Source organism: Pongo pygmaeus, chromosome 6 (assembly GCF_028885625.2).
Source record: "Pongo pygmaeus isolate AG05252 chromosome 6, NHGRI_mPonPyg2-v2.0_pri, whole genome shotgun sequence".
Classification (NCBI taxonomy): domain Eukaryota; kingdom Metazoa; phylum Chordata; class Mammalia; order Primates; family Hominidae; genus Pongo; species Pongo pygmaeus.
In genome coordinates this window covers 96,137,615-96,156,088 of record NC_072379.2, presented here as the reverse complement: position 1 = coordinate 96,156,088, position 18,474 = coordinate 96,137,615, and the positions used below count along the sequence as shown (strand labels likewise).

General features: G+C 33.2%; 1 protein-coding gene across 4 annotated transcripts in view; it reads right to left on the bottom strand.

Moving 5' to 3' along the window:
- Positions 1 to 18,474, bottom strand: part of CACNA2D1 (calcium voltage-gated channel auxiliary subunit alpha2delta 1) — a 498,341-nt gene that overhangs the window by 19,714 nt on the left and 460,153 nt on the right. For 2 of the 4 annotated variants that reach the window (XM_054495187.2, XM_054495188.2), the window contains exons 23-31: positions 17,313 to 17,333; positions 16,564 to 16,624; positions 8,380 to 8,477; positions 5,705 to 5,792; positions 4,596 to 4,658; positions 3,809 to 3,912; positions 2,809 to 2,895; positions 1,508 to 1,575; positions 1,076 to 1,114 (exon numbers count right to left, since the gene is read on the bottom strand). In XM_054495187.2, coding sequence (XP_054351162.1) covers positions 1,076 to 1,114; positions 1,508 to 1,575; positions 2,809 to 2,895; positions 3,809 to 3,912; positions 4,596 to 4,658; positions 5,705 to 5,792; positions 8,380 to 8,477; positions 16,564 to 16,624; positions 17,313 to 17,333 — 629 coding nt within the window. The remainder of the gene's footprint in view (positions 1 to 1,075; positions 1,115 to 1,507; positions 1,576 to 2,808; positions 2,896 to 3,808; positions 3,913 to 4,595; positions 4,659 to 5,704; positions 5,793 to 8,379; positions 8,478 to 16,563; positions 16,625 to 17,312; positions 17,334 to 18,474) is intronic. The other 2 variants (XM_054495190.2, XM_054495189.2) reach the window with 1 other exon arrangement.

The following is an 18,474-nucleotide window of genomic DNA, read 5'->3' as shown; positions in this document are numbered from 1 at the left end:
GTACTATAAGACTATTTATAATTATTTCATATCTTTAGATTAAAAATATGTAGTTGGATAATTGGAGATTTAAAAGCAAAATGCAAAACAAAAAATGTCCATGGTTAAGAAAATACTTACTTCACCCTGAAACACAGGATAAATTCCCACCTAGTTTAAATCATGTTTTAATGTATGAAAATCAATATAATAATTCGTATTGAATAAAAATCACAAATAAAAACATTGTTTTCAAAGTTGAGGATGTAATGCATTGCATTTTCCTAATGTGAAAGCAGTTTATTACTAAAATATTTGCTCTTAAAACAGCTACTGCATAGTCTATGTGAAATAGATAAGTTACAAAAATCATTAAAATTATTGGCTCATAATTTCACAGGAGTAGGAGTGATAAAGATGATATGAAGCCCCTGCTTCCCTTGGAGATATACAGACACACAAAAGAGGACTGGAAGAAAATATTGTTTCATCATTGTTATTCAATTTTTAGAATTATTTATCTAGTATCATTCTTAGAGCATCTTCAACTTTTGAACAAAGTTCACATTTCCTTTTTCAATTTCTCAAACAGAAGTGAAAGTAATACAAGACACCTTAAAACTCAATCCATGTAACTAGAACTTTATAATAAACTGTAATACTTCCGGGTTTAGTTAAAACATTTTTCCTATAACTATATAATACAGTGTGAACAAATTAGAGAAAGTGTGATAGGTGAGAGAAAACTGCATTGATAACCAATAGGGTTGCTTTGGTTAGAAACTTCCTATCCGGAAATAGAGCTAAAGATAAATATGTACAGAAGAATGTAACACAGTTGAGACCGAAGAGAACCATCATATTGACATGACTATTTTTTTACCTTCCAAGGATATATACATATTTTTAAAAATTCAAGCATTTCACGTTCAAAATCAAAAGCATATAAATTCAAATGAATATATTATTTCACATTTCCATAGAATTTTTTAGCCTTTGATTAAAAATTCCTGCATATTTTTTCATCATTATAGTCTTAGCAAGAGTAACACAAGGAAATGTTGTACTCAAAAGTGATTTTAAATAGTTTTCTTACATCACTGTTTCTTTTGCAGTCACAAACTGGACCAGCACACTGAAAGACAAAAATGCGATTATCACCTCACTTTTAAAATCTGGATTTTGATTATATTATTACCATGTTATAATTGGAAATTCTGGAATAATTTATCCAGTAGAAAAATAAGATTAAACAGTATATAAGAAACAAAAGTTTTATCTTATTAGAAAATGTCAATCAATATATAAACTAGCATTGCATGTTATAACTTTGAAATACTTGTATTACATATTGACTAATTTAAACAAGAAAAAGCTTTGAAAAAATAGGATTTTTCAGAATTCAGAATACTACTTCAGTGTAGTGGTACTGAGAATGTATTTGCCACTGTATAAGGACCTTATATTTTTTTCTATTGAATTTTGAAAACATTAAACATAGCATAAGAATTTTTAAAAAATATCTTACCGGATCTCTGATTGAGGTTTTGGTGAAATTCTCTATCCAGGAATTTACATCAATTTTAATTCCAACAACTGAAAAATTAATTTGAATTCAAAGGTATAATTAGATGTAATACAACCTTTGCAATATGACAGTTAATTATTTTGATAGCAAGTATCAGACTATAGTTTATTACAGAAGTTTTAGTTTTGTGTTCTTCATTAAGAAATAATGCTAATAGCTCTTAAACTATTACATAAATTGTAATTTATATTCACAAAAGAGTGTATTCATTAGTCACAACCTGACCAATTAACTAATACAATAAGCTAAATAAAAAACAGTAGTGTCAGGAAAGCCTCATAAACTTGAGGTCATTCAAACGGTATATTTTAAGAGGTTTCCCTAACCCCACCAGTGCTTGCAGTAGGTGCTTAATAAATCTTTGCTGAAAGAGTGAACAGATGAATAGATGAATGGATGAGTAGGTGGGTTAGTAGGAAAGTGGGTGAATAAATGAATGGCTGAGAGAATAACTGATTTAGTAAGTAAATGAGCAATTGAGTGAATGAAGAAATAGGTGAATGAGTTAGTGAGTAAGTGATGGAGTGAATTCATGTAATAGATCCGCTGATGGGGTAAAGCTGTCCTCAGGAGCAGGAAGGCTCAAAATACTCTCCTTTAAAACTTCAAACACTGAATCATACAATCAAAAAAACTAATAGCTTTTACTTTATTGTATTCACTCACTCTAGCCCACTTCCGATCCTCATTGATTCTCACTTTTACTATGTTTACTTGCCTGTTTTTCCAAAAAGTCATTTTTTCTATATATTTTATAGCAAATTTTTAACTGATCCCTACCTAATTCACTTTGACAGACACCTAGTAGAATATAGTATAAATATGCCATATTTATCTTTTCCCTCAGGGCTGGAAACTTAACTTTTTTGTACAAATATGTAACTCCTTGGCCATATAACTTTGTAGGTATTTTAAAGTATTAAGAGAGACTGCTGGAGTGGGGTTGCTAATCCAACATTAAAAATTTTGATTATTATACTAAATTGATTCCATAAATTTTGTCAGAGTATAAACATACACACTGTTTTGAAAATTCCTCAAATCTATGTAGTATCAATTTGATTTTATCCCAACTTCAGAGGTAACTAGTTATATTTTATTTAATTTTTTTAAGTGTGCATTGCCTTTATTTTGTCTGAGACCTTCTGATGACCTTCTTGATAAACATTGCCAGTTTATAATATAAATGCCAAGTAACATTTAATTTTGGTTGTGTTTTTGTATTTAATATTCATCCTTACCTGCAGGTTTAAGAAGTTTCCCTTGAATATATATTTCTACAGCTTTGCTTACCATAATGCCCGATTCATAGGCACCAGGTCCACTTTCTAAAAAAAAAATAAATAAATAAAACACCTATCAAGATATATTGAATAATAATATTTATTTTCTGTCATTAGATACAGATGGATAGTATTTTGCTTAAAAATTCTAGCATCTATAAACTATACAAATGTTTGTGCTGTCCTTCCTCTCTTCTTCCTTTGTATACACTAGGCTAACTGGTATATCCATGAATTGGTTTGTATTAATTGATTCGGGGACATTAATTAGCTTGGTTGCATCTGCTTTCACAACATAATGAATACATGCCAAATCTCGACTTCACAACATTTGTTAAAATATTAAGGAGTTCTGCTGAAGTGAAGTGGAAAGATTGATCCTGGATGCATAAAACTGACTTTGTCTTTTATAAGATATATGTCACTGGGCAAAACTTTGAAATTCTCTGAACTTGTTTCTCCATTTATGAAAATGAAAGTAAATACTACCTATGTGCAAAGATGTTCAGGGATTAAATTACAAGGTTTTTGGGAAATAACTCAATAAAATATTTTAAAAGATAAGCTATTATTAATTGTATAATTATATTTTATAATACTGATAAAATGTAATCAGTCAATGGAATTACTCTACTTTATTTAATTCCTTAAATGTTTTTCAATACATTTTCAGTTGTAATATGAGGGATTATCTACATGTGTTTCTATTTCTTATGCCTGCCTAATAGATATGCTATCTCTAAATTACTGGAAGACTGTTTGCTGTGTATGCATTTTGCCTCTTCAACTAAATGATGTTTCTTTTCTATTTTCCTAATGCCTTGCAAGTACTCTATTTTTAATGATGACTATTCTGAGTAGTTAACATAAAATGTAGTGATTTGGGGGGAAAGCAGATAGTAGCAGTAATTTATTATTTAAAAAATTGAGAAAAGCTGAATTCCAAAGCAATACTTACTGTTAAAGTAGGGAGCAGTGAAAACATAGTTATCATTATCTAGGCTCCTTTTATAGAAGCTGTCCTCATATGTCTCTGGGTTTTCTTGCCAATTTTCTCCAGCCCTAAGGAGGAAATGGCTCATCATTTGTATTCTTTAATCTACCTGATAACCTACTTTATCCTATGTGGACTTGCTGAGCTTTACAGATACGCCTACATCTCAGGTATGTCTAAAGAAGTTAGTGGTAATTGATAGCATAACTGATACTCATTACTGAGCAAGGCATCAGCATAGCATTATGAATCAAAAAAGCTAACTCCTAGTTTTACTCCGTTGTTTACTAGTCAGGTAACAGGACAAGTAAGTTAATAGGTCAATTAATGTTAGTAAGTATTGGTGCCTACTCAGCCTACTTCTTGGACTGTTATGAAGATAATAGAGATAAGATGCATCAAAGAAGAGTGAAAGATAATTAAGTGCTACATAAATATTGCTGATTGGTTTTAATCATTGTGGTCATTTCACCGGTTTAGCTTGTATCTACAAAGAGAAAAATCTCTTTAAACGTCTCTTAAATTTTGTAATAAATATACTTGGCAAGCAAAAACATCATTGAAGAATTTTATAATGTCATTTTTCAGAGAAATAAAATCTTTTAATAATGTAATACTGTAAACAATGGCTCCAATGTAATCTAATGGCAATCAGTTTATTTGAAGAATGGCTTCCTTACGCAGTAATGTACAAATCCTTGGCGCAGTCTTTTGTAATGTACTTGTTTTTACAGATGTTATTTGAACTTACTCTTTGGGATAAACTCTGGTAATCCCACCATCAGTCACAACAAATCGTGCTTTCACTCCCTTGCTGAAACAGAAGACAAAAGAAGGAAATGTTCTATTGAACGTATTCTAAAATACAAAGTTAGGTGTTGGTGATACAAAGAGAAGTAAGTTTAGGAAGTAAAGGAGATATATCAATAGATGCACAACTATGTTTTAATAATTTAAATATCTATGAAATTTGTACTTGAAGGATGTTTAAGGAACACATCTCATAGGAAACAATGACTGAGGTGCATTTTGAACATGGAGTATGAATTGACAGCAATGACACAGAAAGCAGGAAGGTGTCACTTGCAGAGAGGAATGTATACATAAGGGAAAGCTACCAGAGATGGCTGGTGTTTGGTATAGAAAAAAAACGTAAGACAAAAGGAGAGAAACAGTAAGAAGCAAAGTTTCAAGTGCAAATTTCTCAATGGTCAGCTAATGAATGATTTTGAATTCCATGTTAGAGAGCTTCAACTGTATCTTGAACTTAGAACTGCATTTTAGGAGTTAGATTCTGGCCAATATGAATTGTATGGAGAATTGACTAGAAGCTGCATGTGGAGGAATGGAGAACACTAAAGGCAGAAAAATCAGTTGCTGTGATTTCTTAGAAATGGGATCTTAGGGCCTTGATTATGAGGTAGAGAATAAAACATTGCTAGGAGAAATATTTAGCATTTAGTGATTGAAAATGGGGTGGATAAGAGATTATAAATAAGAATCATACTCAGATTTTCTCGACTGGATGTATGGTAGTGCTATTAGAAATCCAAATAAACACTGACTAGAAATCCTACTTTAGCACAAACAGAAACACACAATCATGCCCATTTAATTTGGTTTATTCACCCTGAAGTGTATGTGCATGGAAAGTTGAGTAATAGCAGACATTAGTACTGAAAAACACCCACAACTGAAAATGCAAGTTGTCAACAACTGTACAGTTGTTCTCAATTTTCTTGAGAAATATTAAACATTATTAATGAACTGTAAATTTATGAGATTCATACCCAATTTCCACAGGAGAAACTAAATTGAAATGCAGAATACATATTTTTATTAATAAGAACAAATACTTACATATTTTTCTGCTTACTCCAGTAATTTTGGACAAGTTCATTTGTAAAGCCTGCATCAAGCAAGACTCTATTAATCAAATCCGCATTACCTAACACAAAAAAAGGAGATCGTCAGTTACACTCACAGTTCTAAAATTATGATAATGAAAAATATATTTTCTATTTCCAAAAGCAATTTAGAGTAGATATTTCTATGAATTTTAAAATATATTCCACATTCATTTTCTTTGCAATTTTTATATTGTTCATCTTGCCTCACATTTTTCAGGAAATGAATGGATTTAGTAGTAGAAAAACCAATTCTAAATGAGCCAAATTATTTTTTAAACTTTATCAAAATATGAAATAAGCTATGCTAAGAAACAGGAAATAGTCTTTCTTTTGTGTTCTTGTTTATTTCTGTATGGTAGCATGGTGATTCCCAACCATCATAATTTTATGACAATTTAATGTATACACACACCTAAAATTTTATATATGTATATAAAATTTATATATACAGAAACAGAACTATCTCTGAAATTATCAAGTAAAAACATTCAACAAAAAGTTACTGTCTACTTTCACTTTCATTTGTTATAAGAAAAGCTATTTTCATTCTTTTCTATCACAAATATCAAAACTAGGATAATCCTGGAGTAAATAAGACTATGAAAAATTCAGTGCTGCATATCGAGGAGCAAGGAATGGAATGAGTATCACAGAGCAGTACAATCCCAAGAATGATTTTGAAATCTACTGGTATTGGTCAAAGAACCGATACCAAAGTAGATAATAGGTTGTCATTTCTAGAATAACTGAAGTACATATTAGCCCAAGTTTAAAGATAATTGAGGAAACAGATGATGAGGATCAAAGGCCAATTATTACATATTCTTAAACAAAAACCTCTGCCTTCTTCCCATTCTCTTTGTTCCTCTAAACCCATTAAGCTCTGAAACACCCTAACAGGTACCCTCTGAAATTGCACATTTACAATAAAATTTGACTTTTTCAGATAAAGAATATATGTTCTTAACATCCCAGTACTATACAAGGTGGTGGTGAGATAGGCTGGAAACATTTTTGTTGCTTTTAATTTTTTTAAGTTAATATATCTTACACCTGGGATTAAAGGATCAATTTAATCCCTATTTTGGAGTACATTTTAATTCATTCTAGACACTCTTTTTTACTATATTATTTTAGAAGCTAAATCATTTAAAAAACAGTTCATTTGCGAAGTAAATGTTCTAATTGCCTCCAATCCCTTTAGGTAAAACAAAATAAATAGATACAGATATAAAAAAGAATGATTCCAATTTTCATGGTGTTCTGAAAAATTATATGTTAGGAAAAACATTTCTGATAAACTCATTTTTTGCAAGGAATATGAAAGTGTTTCATAATTTTGGTATCCAATTAAAGGGACATTCAACAATCTTATTACAGTTCTCTCTTGGAAATGCCTAGTACTCATTAATAGGAAATAAACAATGACATAAAATAACATTTCGAAGGCACTGGCTCAGTCTCAGTGAGCTCGCACTGAGTAGAAAGGTTTGGAGTCATCATGTTAAGACATGATCAATGTAAACTCTGGCTCCCATGACAGGTTTTCAGAGTGGCTCACTGAAGCCGCTAACTAACTTGTGCTAAAGTGAAGGAGCTAGGAAGTTATTTCTTCTCATATGCAATAAATCGAAGTTAAGAGGCAGCTTTAAGAAAGGCTTTGCCTTTTTGATAACTTATAAAGTGCTTTGACCCTTTCCGATAGAAAGATAAATAATTGAAAAGCAAAACAAAAAGAAGGGAAGAGGAGAAGGAAAAGGAGGGAGGGAGGGAGAGAGAACAAAGAGACTCCTCTTTGAGAGAGAACCAAAAAAGTCAATTATGTGTACTTATTTTTTCAAATTTTATTTATGAAGATAAATTTTGCCATGAATTTGGTTTTCCTCTTATTTCCCATTTGTACGGTATTTGTTTTGGTAGTGCTTTTATAATAAATATTTTTAGGAGAAAAAAAGATTTAGATTTTTTAATGATTTAAAAGCCAAGAATCCATAATTTTCTATTAAGCTTAGAGTATGAATGATGCAAATTTACCTGAAAGACAAATATAATGATTAAAAACTAATTACTAATTTTCTGTTGTCTGTTTTAATTTGATTTAACCTCATAAATGAAAAATTACAGAAGCATAATTTTTTAAGACATAAAGTTAACTTGTGATCAAAACAGAATATCAGGAAGGAAGAAAATCATTAAGTGATATATCTTTATACTTCGGTTTTTATTCTACCAATATTAAAACTCATTATATTATTTGAAGCATATAAATAAATTTATAAAAATGTATGTTTGCCTCTACCAGGCAAAATGCTATAAAAAATCTTCAAAAGATCATTCAAAATTAAATTTCCTAAATTTGAGAGGAGCTAACATGAGCGTGCCATATTTATGTTTAACCATTTGAAAGAATATATTACCTTGTTTTGAAAATTTGATTTAACTAAATAATGAAATAACATTTCTTTAGTTTGCAAAGTTAAGGATCAAATTGTTACATTTTACTATTAAAAAGTTATAAAGTAAATAAACAACCAGCACAACATAAAGTAATGTGATTATCATATCCTATACTATAAACCAATAGAACCACACTCAAGCAATCATTTTGAATTAATGCATACTTACATGATGGGTTGTTTGGAGTTTTTCTATCAATAAACTCATTGAAATTTAAAAGAAATTCAGTGTTATTATCTGATATTTTCAGGTCATTGCAGTAATCTCTGAAAAAAAAAAAACCATTTTGAGATATTAGGTATTGAAATCAAAACCTTACAGGGTAATTAAAGGTAGTGAAAACACTATTTTTTTTTTTTTATTAGCCATAAGACTTTGCAAATTGTTGAGCTTCTTGTAACTTCCATTTCCTCATTTCTATAATGGACCAATACTTTGCCAGTAAGTGGTGATTATAGGCAATGTGAATTAAACATTTGGCCTTTGGACAGTAGGTGCTCAATAAGCATTAGGTTTTGGTGTAGTTATACTATTATCATTGTATATCCTAGATTTAGGAGTCTCATATAGCAATTAAAACAGAAATCTTGGGGCATGGGGGGCAAGGGGAGGGAGAGTATTAGGACAAAAACCTAATGCATGCGGAGCTTAAAACCTGGATGACAAGTTGACAGGTTCAGCAAACCACCATGGCACATGTATACCAATGTAACAAACCTGCATGTTCTGCACATGTATCCCTGAACTTAAAATAATAAAAAAAAAAATTGCCTGGAGTTACATACATACACAAACACAACTGAGTGGATATAAAGCTAGTGAAATTTGGATAACATCAGTGGATTGTGTTTATGTCAGTTTCCTGGTTGTGATACTGTGTTAAACTTATACAAGATGTTGCCATTGGAGGAAACTGAGTAAAAGGTATATAGGTTCTCTGTATTATTTCTTGCAACTGCATGTGAATCTATGATTGTCTGAAAATAAAAATTTAGACAGTAAAAAAAACCCAGAAATCTTAAAGTTCATTACATGTTAACATATTTTAATAAAATATTACCATTATTTAAAAAAAGATTTTAAAAAGTGGCAATGTTTTACATATTTGCAAATTATCTTTAATTCCTGACAAGAGAAGACAAGTGTGTCTCTGCAATCAATTGCAAGATTTTGTTTTGGTCTATAGAGAAAATTTGTCCTCACAGAGATGAGAGGCTTGTTTTTCTTCAGATATTGCAGCTGTTCTGTTTTTGATAACATACTCAAACTTGTTTATTTGTAATTTATTGATGGGTAGTTGTAACATGGAATCTGAAACAATATTAATAGTTTTTTTGTCTTCTGTTACATTAAAATTCCATATTCTTTCTTACACTTTAAATGAATCTTTTAAGCATCCGTGATTTTGTAAAATCATAAACTGGTTATTTAGAAAATGAGTTGTGTACAACTTCCAAGTAATGACACATTATACAATATTGAAAATTTACACTCATTATTATCTTCAACTAAGTATATAAGTATTGGGAAGGAATCATGTACATAGTAGCGTATACAACTTTCCCAAAATTCTAATTTTTGTTGGAAAGCTCACTTTCTGTCATTGGCAGCAAATACTCTTAGTTGTTTTCTTCGAAGTCAAAAGGTCATCTGATTTATTTTTGAGAAAATATCTGCTGGCCATCCAAATCTGAATAACCATAGTTCTGTAATTTGTTCTTTCAAGTAACGTTACATTAAAAAAAATGCAGAAAGCACCTTGTTCACTTCCTAACACAATCATGCAAGTCCTTTATTTTTTTGAGACATCCAAGTTACTCCGGGATGCAGCAGCACTTCTAGTTTTATCCCATATAATATTAAAAGACATGCACTCAAGGGGAAAACTTCAATAAAATTTATAATTCTGAAATCAGGTGGCGTGATGCCTCTAGCTTTGTTCTTTTTGCTTAGGATTGTCTCGGCTATATGGGCTCTTTTTTGGTTCCATATGAAATTTAGTTTTTTCTAATTCTGTGAAGAAAGTCAATGGTAGCTTGATGGGGATAGCATTGAATCTATAAATTACTTTGGGCAGTATGGCCATTTTCATGATATTGATCTTCCTCTCCATGAGCATGGAATGTTTTTCCGTTTGTTTTTGTCTTCTCTTATTTCTTTGAGCAGTGGTTTGTAGTTCTCCCTGAAGAGCTCCTTCACACACATCCCTTTTAAGTTGTATTCCTAGGTATTTTATTCTCTTTGTAGTAATTGTGAATGGGAGTTCACTCATGATTTGGCTCTCTGTTTGTCTATTATAGGGGTATAGGAATGCTTGTGGCTGGGCGCAGTGGCTCGCGCCCATAATCCCAGCACTTTGGGAGGCTGAGGCAGGCAGATCACAAGGTCAAGAGTTTGAGGCCAGCCTGGCCATGATAGCGAAACCTCGTCTACTAAAAATACAAAAAATTAGCCAGGCATGGTGGTGGGCATCTGTAATCCCAGCTACTTGGGAGGCTGAGGCAGGTGAATCGCTTGAACCTAGAAGGTGGAGGTTACAGTGAGCAGAGATCATGCCATTGCCCTCTAGCCTGAGAAACAAAAGCGAGACTCCATCTCAAAAAAAAAAAAAAAAAAAAAAAAAAGGAATGCTTGTGATTTTTGCACATTGATTTTTTATTCTGAGACTTTGCTGAAGTTGCTTATCAGCTTAAGAAGATTTTGGGAAGAGACAATGGGGTTTTCTAAATATACAATCATGTCATCTGCAAACAGAGACAATTTGACTTCGTCTCTTCCTATTTGAATACCCTTTATTTCTTTCTCTTGCCTGATTGCCCTGGCCAGAACTTCTAATACTATGTTGAATAGGAGTGGTGAGAGAGTGCATCCTTGTCTTGTGCCTTTTTCAAAGGGAATGCTTCCAGCTTTTGCCCATTCAGAATGATATTGGCTGTGGGTTTGTCACAAATAGCTCTTATTATTTTGAGATATGTTCCATCAATACCTAGTTTATTATGAGTTTTTAGCATGAAGGGGTGCTGAATTTCGTCGAAGGCCTTTTCTGCATCAATTGAGGTAATCATGTGGTTTTTATCATTGGTTCTGTTTATCTGATGGATTACAAGGCTACAGTAACGAAAACAGCATGGTACTGGTACAAAAACATATAAACCACTGGAACAGAACAGAGGTCTCAGAAATAACGCCACACATCTACAATCATTTGGTCTTTGACAAACCTGATAGAAACAAGCAATAGGGAAAAGATTCCCTATTTAATAAATGGTGTTGGGAAAACTGGCTAGCCACATGCAGAAAACAGAAGCTGGACCCCCTTCCCTACACCTTATACAAAAATTAACTCAAATGGATTAAAGACTTAAATGTAATACCTAAAACCATAAAAACCCTAGAAGAAAACCCAGACAATACCATTCAGGGCATAGGCATGGGCAAAGCCTTCATAACTAACACACCAAAAGCAATGGCAACAAAAGCCAAAATTGACAAATGGTATGTAATTAAACTAAAGAGCTTCTGCACAGCAAAAGAAACTATCATCAGAGTGAACAGGCAACCTAGAGAATGGGAGAAAATTTTTGCAATGTATCCATCTGACAAAAGGCTAATATCCAGAATCTACAAAGAACTTAAATATGCAAGAAAAAAAACAAACAACTCCATCAAAAAGTGGGCAAAGGATATGAACAGACAGTTCTCAAAATAAGATATTTATGCGGCCAACAAACATATGAAAAAAAGCTCATCACCACTGGTCATTAGAGAAATGCAAATCAAAACCACAATGAGATACCATCTCATGCCAGTTAGAATGGCGATCATTGAAAAGTCAGGAAACAACAGATGCTGGAGAGGATGTGGTGGAATAGGAATGCTTTTACACTGTTGGTGGGAGTGTAAATTGGTTCAACCATTGTGGAAGACAGTGTGGCGATTCCTCAAGGATCTAGAACCAGAAATGCCATTTGGCCCAGCAATCCCATTACTGGGTATATACCCAAAGGATTATAAATCATTCTATAAAGACACATGCACATGTATGTTTATTGCAGCATGGTTCAGAACAGCAAAGACTTGGAACCAACCCAAATGCCGATCAATGATATAGACTGGGTAAAGAAAATATAACACAAATGCACCATGGAATACTATGCAGCCATAATAAGTTCATGTCCTTTGCAGGGACATGGATGAAGCTGGAAGCCATCATTCTCAGCAAACTAACACAGGAACAGAAAAACGAACACCGCATGTTCTCACTCATAAGTGGGAGTCCAACAATAAGAACACATGGACACCAGGGAGGGGAACATCACACACTGGGGCCTGTTGGGGGGCAAGGGGAGGGAGAGCATCAGGACAAATTTCTAATGTATGTGGGGCTTAAAACCTAGATGATGTGTTGATAGGTGCAGAAACCACTACAGTACATGTATACCTATGTAACAAACCTGCATGTCGTGCACATGTATCCCAGAACTTAGAGTAAAATTTAAAAAAAAGTGTATATATATATACATATATATATATATACACACACTGTTCAAAACAGTGCATATATATATATATATATATTTATTTATTTATTTATTTATTTATAATCAAGCACATAAAGGGCTTAACATAGGTTAACTGAAGTGGACATTCATTGGCCTGTCCCACAAGCCAAATACTCTCCCTTCTCAAGTACTTTCTCCTCCCCTAAACACATAAGGAAATTTCAGTCTTCTAGTCAGCTGTATTGATATCATTCAGCTATAAAAAAGTACTGATACGTGCAACAACATGGATGAACCTTGAAAACATCACACTACGTGACATAAGGCAGATGCAAATGGTCATGTATTGTATTGTTCCATTTATACGACGTGTCTAGAACAAGCACATAGCCATAAGAGACAGAAAATAGATTAGTGGTTGTTTGGGTCTGGGGAGGGTTGGGGGAAGGATGGGTAGGTAACATTTAAGGTTACAGAGTTTCTCTTTATGATGATGAAAATGTTCTAAAATTAACTCTAGTGATAGTTGTACATACATGTACATATATTTTAAAACTTTGAATTGTAAAAAAAAAATGTGAAATGTGACATTGACTACAGAAATGGTTCATACACTAATACCTGCTGGATTAAGCAAAATCCATTGCCAATGAATTAGGAATTAGAATTGAGAGATATATCTATCCTTTCTCTATGTATCTGGATTTTACCCTAGTTTCCACCTTGTCTTATAGTGAAGCTGAGAAAGCCAACATGCGTAATCTGCTACTTAATAACTGGGAGAGACAAGGGAAGAAACTGTAGAGAACAACACAGACCTGAGATGGAGAGTCTTGCCAACATAGCAGGCCTAATTTCAATCTCTTCCTAAATTTTTTGCTATGTTAATATTCTGTGGGACCCTGTTTTTTGTTGTTGTTGTTGTTGTTTTCCTAGCTAATGTTCTCCTTAATACTGAGAAAATTCTTTCTAGTTAAAGTGGGTTAAAGTTGTTCTCAGTAATTCAAAGTAACTTGAAATTAATTAAAGTGACTTGTGTCCAAAAACTACTAATAAGATTGCAGGTATTATTAGTGATACAATTTTTAAGAATATTCTTTATATATTTACAGATTCTCCAGTCACCAAGCATTTATTCAGCACCTACTGTGTGCCAGCAATGGATTCAATATTGGGTATTGAATGTTAAGTCAAATAGACACAGTCATGGTCTGTTGAGGAAAGTAAATAAAATGTGGCCGGTGCTCCCCAAGAGAAATAGAGAATACTATGAAGCAGTCAGGAAGCATGCATATACCAGTGAAGAAAGGAAAGAAATCCCCACATCGAGGAACTTTTAAGTTGGGATTTCAGAGGGCGCGGGATGCATATGTATGTGTGTGTAGTCCAAAAGGGAAAAGAGAATTAGTGGAAGAAAGAAGGTAAAACCAAAAACAAGCAAAAAAAAGAAAGAAAAAAAAGAAAAAAGAAACAGTGCGTTTAGGAACTGAAAGAAGTTAGTATGACTGAAATTTAGAGTAGGGGTAGGGAAACTTTCCCTGACAGGGCCACGTAGCAAGTGATTTAGGCTTTTGTGGCCCATAAAGTCTATGACACGACTACTCAACCCTGTCTTTGTAGAGGAAGCAGCCAAAGACATTCCAGAAACAAATAAGCATCACTGTGCTCCAACGAAAGTTTATGTTTAAAATTGATAGCTGATCTACAGAATGTAGTTTGATGGTCCCTAGTTTAGAGTGTGGGGGACCACACTGGTACACCAGGACATGGTGGAAGAGCATTTGGAAGCTATAATATAAAGCACAGATAATCATAAAGACAATATAGAATCACTGGCTTGTATTTAGCAGATGAGAAATATGATTTTTTTCACATTTTAGAAACTCTCTCTGGTTACAGAACAGAGACAGCATTAAGAAATACGGGGTAAATATGAAAGTAGGGAGATCAAGTAAGAGGCAAATGTAGTAGTTTAGGTGAGAAAAGGCAGTGGCCTGGATTAGGGCAGAGGCAGCTGAGATTGACAGATACACTTGATACTCATAAGACAGAACTGGCAAGACTGGTGATTGATTAGAAGTGAGATACAAGAGAAAGGAAGCAGAGAAGGACAACTAACAGGTTTCAAGATTGCTCATTTGGGAGGATGGCATTTTCTCCTCTGAGGCAACACAGGTAGAACTTTCCAAAGGAAACAATTATTTATAAGATGCTAAATCTGAAGCACGTTGAAGAGATATTCTTGTCTGGTTTCCATGAGATGTGTCTCATACTGAAATATGTAAAGTCTGGAAATAGATACAATATAGGATTAAATAATATAATATAATATCAATGAAACACATATGTCTTTGTCTCCAGATATTTATGGCCATCATATAGATTTGGGAGTTATGAACCTAACCTGTAGGCAGGGAACACATGGGTGGCTTGTGGTCTGAATGCAGTCTCAGGTAAAAAAGCAGCCTAGACTAGCATCCTTTGCAGCCTTCTCATGAGTGATCAGCAGAAGAAATGAAACTCATGAAAGAGACAGTGAATATGCAGCCAGAGAGGGAATAAGAAAATCAGAATAGTGTGTCATCAAGCAAGAAAAAGCACACTGTCAAAGGACAGCGTGATCAACAGTGTCACACACTAAAGGAAATTCAAGCAAGAGAAACTTCTCAAGGATATGGGCATTCAAAAAGCCAAGAATATCCTTTGTTAACAGAGATTTCTCAAAAAACCCATATTCCTTATATTAAAGTAGAAACAATTCAGAAATATCCTTTGCAGGAATTAAAGGGTAACTCAGAACAATTTATATGCATCTTTGGGTTTTTGGAATAATTTGAGAAAAGTGAAAAATTAACAATCCAAGCTTCTATGTAAATTGTTCCCAATAATTTGGCCCAGATTGGTAGGAATTCTATTTGAATATTATATGTGTCTATCATGGAGTAGGAGTCAGAAACTGAGGAAAGAAAGAAGAATAAAGAACACCCTTGGATTATTGAATAGTTTCGAATAATTACAAGAAAACTGAGATGGGGAAAAAGATGTACATGTGTGATAAAGAAGGGAGATTATATGAGAGATAAATAAAATTGGGTAGGAGGAAATGAGGTGCATCTAAAAAACTATGCAAAGCAATGCTACTGTAAATATGTTCTCCCAGAAAGTTGAATTAGACCATTAAAAAAATCCATTATTATGTTCATTCTACCCCTACGTGTATAGATACACATAAATATTGGTACATATATGTGTATATATGTGTACATATGTGTGTGTATATATATATATATATTCACAGGTACAAATACACAATTTTCTATTATTGTTGGATGCACTGTTTGTTTTACAAGAGCAAAGCCTATGTCCACCTTACTCCCATTGTGTCCCAGAGTCTACATTGCTTAGCACATAGTAATTGCTTTCTTTTGTTTTTGAGATGGAGTCTCACTCTGTCACGAGGCAAGAGTGCAGTGGCACGATCTCGGCTCACTGCAACCTCCGCCTCCTGGGTTCAAGTGATTCTCCTGCCTCAGCCTCCCAAGTAGCTGGGACTACAGGTGTGTGCCACCATGCCCAGCTAATTTTTGTATTTTCAATGGAGATGGGGTTTCACTATGTTGGCCAGATGGTCTTGATCTTTTGACCTTGTGATCCACCAGCCTCGGCCTCTCATATTTGAATGAGTAAAGAAATGAATAAATAAGATTTTGTTTCAGTTTTAAAGTAATTATTTCCTTTGATTTCATAATGTGATATGGAACTAACCCAGAGCAATCTTGACTCAATTCTGAACTATTGTTGAAGGCCTAGCTACTGATAGAAGATATATCAACAACACAACAAAACCAACCTTGGTGCTATGAATGTATAGCCAGATTCTTCAAAATTATCTGGCTTCAGGGTTTCTGAATCTGCAAAGATAATGTTACAGGATTAGATAGGTAATTCAGAGTATATATCCAGAGATTCTATAACAATAAGAAGGCATGAGAAAGATTACCTAATAAGAAAAACTGAAAGTAGAGTACTTACATCCTAAATTGAAACATGTCAATGAATATAAATGTCCTCAATGCTTCCCAATATAATAAAATTATAACACGGATTAACTTCATAACATGGATCCCCACAGTTATTTCAAAGAAAAAGCTATGTCTATAATTTTCTGATATAACCCTACTATAACCGAATATCCTTTAAAAAGTGATTGATATGAATGTTATACCAGAGGTATTTTAAAGACCAATTATTTATATAAACAGTTTACCAATATTATGATACAGAAAACGATGTTAAAAAAACTCATTAATGCCTTTAGTGAGTTAATAACATTCCTCATATTAGGTATGAATTAGTAAGTGGAAGGATACAAAACAAAACTTCTTAAGTCCAAGAAAAAAACTTGAATGTGAACCAGCTTGCATATGAAAACACAGCATATTCTTTCTACCATTTTTTTGCTGCTAAGTTTTGAGTGATCATGAAGGAAAATTTAGCAAATGAGAAGCACAGAGGATAATATCCAATAGAAAGGAAAATATCAGTGGAAATGTCAAGTGTACTAAACAGAAAGAAATTGAGCAACAAGAAAATACTTGCCCTTCATTTTGCCCTTTTTTGCTGTGAAAATCCATCAGAAAGAGAAAGCAGGGAAACAAAAAAAAAAAGAGGGTAAAGCAAAGGGGGTCACAAACAATATTTTATTCAATGACTTTCTTGAATAAAAATATTGTGCATAGATCAAAGGTTCATTTATGTATAGCTGTAGTCTGGGGAAAAAAAAGACATATTTTGAAGACTGGATAGTATGTCCTGTCAATTATAACTAGATTACCCTCTCTGTACTGTGGTTATTTCAAGGGTCTGTTTTGCAAAGTGATTAATGCAGGTGTAATACCAATGACGTCAGGCTATAAACATAAGCATTTACTAATCAAAGACTCACGAGTTATCCCCTCATTTATCAATTGAAGAACTAGCTCATGCAGAATTGCTGGCTGTGAAAAGACCATCATATCTATCTATCAAGTGAAAGTGGAAATATAAATGTACTACGTATAATGCACTATGAACACCAGGCCTGCTGAGGGCAAAAAAGAACTGACAGAAATGAAAGAAACTGTAGCTTACTTTAAGATCAGATGTAAAATATATATGTATATTTTTGGTATTGTTTTGTTTTTTACTTCATCCTCACAGAAAAATTTAAGGTTGTTAGCAATAATCGGCAGTGTGCAAAGGATATGATGGTCATTTTACTTTACAAAATCTAGTCACCCAAAACAAAATAAACAATAACTTGAAGTATGCACTAGTATTAATTACTCTACATTCCAAATGAGGCTTAAAAAAATTAATCCATTTGCATTACTGAGACATTAATTTGGATTACGAAAAGAAAGTTAATTGCCAAACCAAGCCAAAGGCCAGTGCAATTTAATTTATTCAAAGTAGAAGTAGAAGTGAAGCACAATATTATTCTGGCCAAATGCAAAATAAATAAATAAATAAATAAATGAATAACCAGAAACAAATAAAAGGAAAGAAAAGGAAAAGCTTTACTAGCACAGTGCCATGAGATTAGAGACTATGTTGATAAATAGCATGTGAAACATTTTGCTCCAGCTAGCAGACCCTTAATACGACAGCAACAGGACACAGCATTGCAATGATTCTATGAGCACATAGCAAGGCAGGGAAGGGCGGTGGGGACTGCCAGTGAGACTGGAGTACCTGCTCATATTCTATCCATGTAGAATAT